The sequence below is a fragment of the Nicotiana attenuata genome, chromosome 11 (genome assembly GCF_001879085.1).
Source record: "Nicotiana attenuata strain UT chromosome 11, NIATTr2, whole genome shotgun sequence".
NCBI classification, from domain to species: Eukaryota; Viridiplantae; Streptophyta; class Magnoliopsida; order Solanales; family Solanaceae; genus Nicotiana; species Nicotiana attenuata.
This window is the reverse complement of record NC_031999.1, coordinates 46,334,538-46,338,909: the sequence shown is the minus strand read 5'-3', so window position 1 is coordinate 46,338,909 and position 4,372 is coordinate 46,334,538. Positions and strand designations below refer to the sequence as shown.

Genomic DNA, 4,372 nt, shown 5'->3' with positions numbered 1-4,372 from the left:
GAAGAACTCGGCGATCTTTTTTTCGGTGAATTGGGGTCCGTTGTGACAACTGATCTCTTTGGGGAGGCCGAAGTGGCACACAATATTTTTCCATATGAAGGTGATCACTTCTTGTTCGCGTATCTGGGTAAATGCTCCTTCTTCTACCCACTTAGAAAAATAGTCAGTTGAACCCAAAAGAAATAGTACGTTACCTCGCCCCGCAAGGAGGGGGCCGACGATGTCCATTCCCCACTTGATGAAAGGCCGAGGGGAGGTGACAGAGTGGAGGTGCTCGCCCGCTTAGTGGATCATAGGGGCATATTTTTGGCATTGCTCGCATTTTCTCACGAAGTCGGCGACCTCTTTTTTCATGGTGGGCCAGTAGTAGCATGCTCGTATGAGACATCTGACCAGAGCTCGATTGTCGGAATGAGCTCCGCAATGGCCTTCGTGGTCTTCTTCTATAATGCGTCGTGTTTTATTTGGGCCTAAGCATTTTGCTAGGGGGCCGCCATACGTTCTTTTACACTGGTCGCTGTCGATGATAATGTACCTGGCCGCTTGTATTCGAAGCTTCTTGGCTTCTTTTTTATCGTTGGGAGCATGTCGTCCTGCAAGTATGTAACAATACGGTTGCACCAGTCCCAAGTTAGGTTTATAGTCCTTACCTCGATTTGATCAATCGATGAGTGGAGGAGGGTGACCATGTTTCCTTCTCCGGTTATGCTTTTAGTGGCCGCCGCTAATTTGGCGAGGCCGTCTGCTTTGATATTTTACGCTCGAGGGACATTCATCAAATTCAGGCAGCAGCTTGCAAATCTTGGTCTGGTATTTTTGCAACCCTTCGGTCTTTGATCTGGAAAGTCCCTGTGACTTGGTTGACGATGAGTTGAGAGTCGCAGCATAGGATGACCCGCCTCGCTCCGTACTTGAGTGCCAACCTTAATCCTGCAATCACGGCCTCATACTCGGTCTCATTATTAGTCATGTTCGGACATCTTATGGACTGGATAATTACTTTGCCTGTCGGGACCTCGAGTACGAGTCCTAGTCCGAACTCTGATGCATCAGAGGCACCATCGGTGTACAAAATCCATATATCCTGTATTTGTGGAGAAGCATGGGCGGCTTCTCTTTCGACTTGGGGCATTATTTTTGCGGTGAAGTCAACGACGAAATCCACAAGTACTTGCGACTTTATCGTCGTCCGCGATTGATATGTGATATCATGTTCGCTTAATTCTATGGCCCATTTGGCCAATCTGCCCAATGGCTCGGGCTTGTGCAAAATAATTCTTTAAGGGAAAAGTCATGACAATCGAGATGGGGTGGCACTAGAAGTAGGGTCTAAGCTTTCGTGAAGCTAGGACCAAGGCCAAGGCTAATTTTTCGAGGTGGGGGTACCTCGTTTCGGTGTCGACTAAAGTTTTTCTAATGTAATAGATGGGGGATTGCGTAACTTTATTTTCTCAGACCAGGACTGCACTCACTGCCACTTCGGATACGGCCAGGTAGACGAGGAGGTGTTCTCCGGGCTCCGCTTTGGAAAGTAGTGGCGGTGACGATAGGTAAGCCTTTAACTCTTTCAGGGCTTCGATGCACTCGGAGGTCTATTTGAGGCCGTTATCTTTCTTGAGTACGCCAAAAAAACTTGTGGCATTTGTCAGATGACCGCAAGATGAATCTCGACAGGGCGACTATACGGCCGGTCAGTCTCTAAACCTGTTTTTTGTTGGTTAAGTGCTCTGATATCCCCTCTATAGCTTTGATTTGGTCGGGGTTGACCTCGATGCCTCGTTGTGATACTAGGAAACCTAGGAATTTTCCTGAGGTCATGCCGAATGTGCACTTTTCAGGATTCAGTTTCATTCTGTATCGCCTGAGTATATCGAAGGCTTCTTTCAGGTGGTCGATGTGATCGTCTTTCCTTTTGGACTGGGCCAACATATCATCTATGTAGACTTCCATGGTCTTGCCAATTTGATCTTTGAACATTTTGGTGACCAACCGTTGGTATGTCGCCCCTGCATTTTTTAGTCCGAAAGGCATAACTTTGTAGCAGTACGTTCCTTGGTGGGTGATGAAGGTAGTCTTCCCTTGGTCTTCCTCTTCCATGAGGATTTGATTGTAACCCGAGTAAGCATCTAAGAAGCTCAGCAGTTCATGCCCCGCCGTTGTGTCAATAAGCTGGTCGATATGGAGTAACGGGAATAAATCTTTGGGGTATGCCTTGTTTAGATCCGTAAATTCTACACAAATCCGCCATTTTCTATTCTTCTTCTTCACCATGACCACATTGGCCACCCATTGAGGGTATTTTGATTCCCTGATGGAACCATTCTGTAATAATTTTTCAACCTCCTCTCGGACTGCATTGTTTATTGAATGATTGAACTTCTGCCTAACCTGTCTCACTGGGGGGTGAAGCAGGTCGACGTTCAATTTGTGCGTGGCAATCTCTTTTGGGATACCTAACATATCTGCATGGAAAAAAGAGAACAAGTTTGCGTTAGCAATTAGGAATTGACGGTGGTTCCTGAAGTTTGCAGCCGATGTAGGCTATCTTGTTGTAGTCATTGTTGTCCAGTTGGACATGGTCGAGGTCTTCTATAGTTGATCCTGCGGTTTCCAGCATTTCGGGTTCTTTGATGACGTCTTCCTTTTCATCACAGCTCGACCTCGACCCTGTTAATTGCTATGCCTTTTTTGCTTTGCCCTTTATTTGGTAGGTAGTCGCAAAGTCTAAGGCGATGTGGTAGTATTCTCGAGATGTGTGTTGTTCCCCTCGTATGCTGAATATTCCCCAAGGGGTTGAAAATTTGATAATTTGGTATAGGCGGAAGGGATGGCCCTTATGGCGTGTATCCAGGGTCATCCTATTACGGCATTGTATGCCATATCCTGATCCATGATGTAGAACGTAGTTTCCAGGGTGACTTCCGCTGGCCAGGACGGGGAGTGTGATTTCCCCAGATGTTCGTTCAACTGCATTGTTAAAACCAGTTAACGTGATGCAGCATGGCACTACCTTATCCTCGAGTTTCATCTGTGCAAGTACTCAAGGGTGGATAATGCACACACCGCTCCCGTCGTCCACCATAATGCGTCTTACATCTGTATCTAATAATCATAAAGTGATAACAAGGGCATCATAGTAAGGGAAAACCAAACCATGGGTATCCGAATTATCGAAGATGATACTTTCTTCGAGTTCGTCATACCGTTCATCAGTGATCGACCATTTGAGTTTGTGGGTCGTGGTGAACTTTACGCTATTGATCGATGCGTCGTCGCTACCTCCGATGATCATCTGGATGGTGCGGGTGGCGGCCCCTGGTGTCTTTCATGTCCTCGGGCAAAGTTGGCCCTTCTTCGGTCGCTCAACAGCTCTTTCAAGTGCCCTTGGTGAAGCATGTTTGCGACCTCTTGTCTTAGAGCGATGCAGTCCTCGGTTTTATGACCTCGCTCCTGGTGGAATTCGCAGAACGCATTTGACTTCCTCGTGCTTAGGTCGGACCTCATCTTTTGTGGCCACTTCACTTTTGGACCGAGCTTCTCCAACGCGTAGACTATTTCTGAAGGTGAAACACAAAAATTATGAGTAGATAGTAAAGGGGGCATACCTCTCTCGCTCCGGTGAGCCCCTGTCCTTTGCCTAGGTGGACTTTCTTCGTGACGGGAGGGGAGCATGATGGCACCCCTAATATATGGTTGATGCCTTTCTCGGTTAGGTCGTGGAGCTGCTAGATCTCTTCTGGCGTCGTTTCTTCGGTCTTTCTTGGACTCGGCTTGTACCGAGGTTAACCATTGGGTTGGTCCATTTAGGTCGTCTTCGTCGGCACGGACTTTCGCACAATAGGCAATGTGTATTTCATCCCAAGTGGTTGGGGGATATTTCATAAGCCGACTCAGCAACTTTCTGGTCGCCCTCGACCCGTTTCTGATCAGGCCGTTTTGGAAAGCTGCTACAACCATGCCTTCTAATACATTTGGTAAGGTCATCCTCACACGGTTGAATCGAGCGAGAAAGTCCCTCAGTCCCTCTCCAGGTGATTGTTTGATAGAAAATATGTCGTTTACTTCTGCCTCCGCCTTTTTAGCTCCGGCATGGGCCGTTACAAACTTATCAGCCATCTCTTCGAATGTTTAAATAGAGCGCGCAGGCAGCTGTGAACACCAAGTTAATGCTCCCTCGGTGAGGGTTTCACCAAACTTTTTGAACAGGATGGAAGATACTTGTTCTTTGGCGAGATCGTTGACCTTTACCGCGGTGACGTAGTAGGTTACATCATCCTCGGGATCGGTTGTACCGTCATATATTTTCAGGTAGGGCGGCATTTTAAGGTTTTGGGTATGGCATGCGGGGTGGCTTCATCACTGTAAGGTTGTT

At 47.3% G+C, this 4,372-nt stretch overlaps 1 protein-coding gene across 1 annotated transcript; it reads right to left on the bottom strand.

Moving 5' to 3' along the window:
• On the bottom strand, positions 3,289-4,116 carry LOC109234856. The gene is made up of 2 exons (XM_019400903.1): positions 3,606-4,116; positions 3,289-3,557 (listed from the first exon to the last, which is right to left on the bottom strand). The coding sequence occupies exons 1-2, from the start codon at positions 4,114-4,116 to the stop codon at positions 3,289-3,291; spliced, it is 780 nt and encodes a 259-aa protein (XP_019256448.1).

What these genes read in the sequence shown, in the direction of transcription:
- LOC109234856 (XM_019400903.1), bottom strand. Translation starts at nt 4,116, where the DNA reads ATGGCTGATAAGTTTGTAACGGCCCATGCCGGAGCTAAAAAGGCGGAG. An exon ending in GGCTCACCGGAGCGAGAGAG is followed by an intron (nt 3,558 to 3,605) that starts GTATGCCCCCTT and finishes TTTCACCTTCAG; the next exon opens with AAATAGTCTACGCGTTGGAG.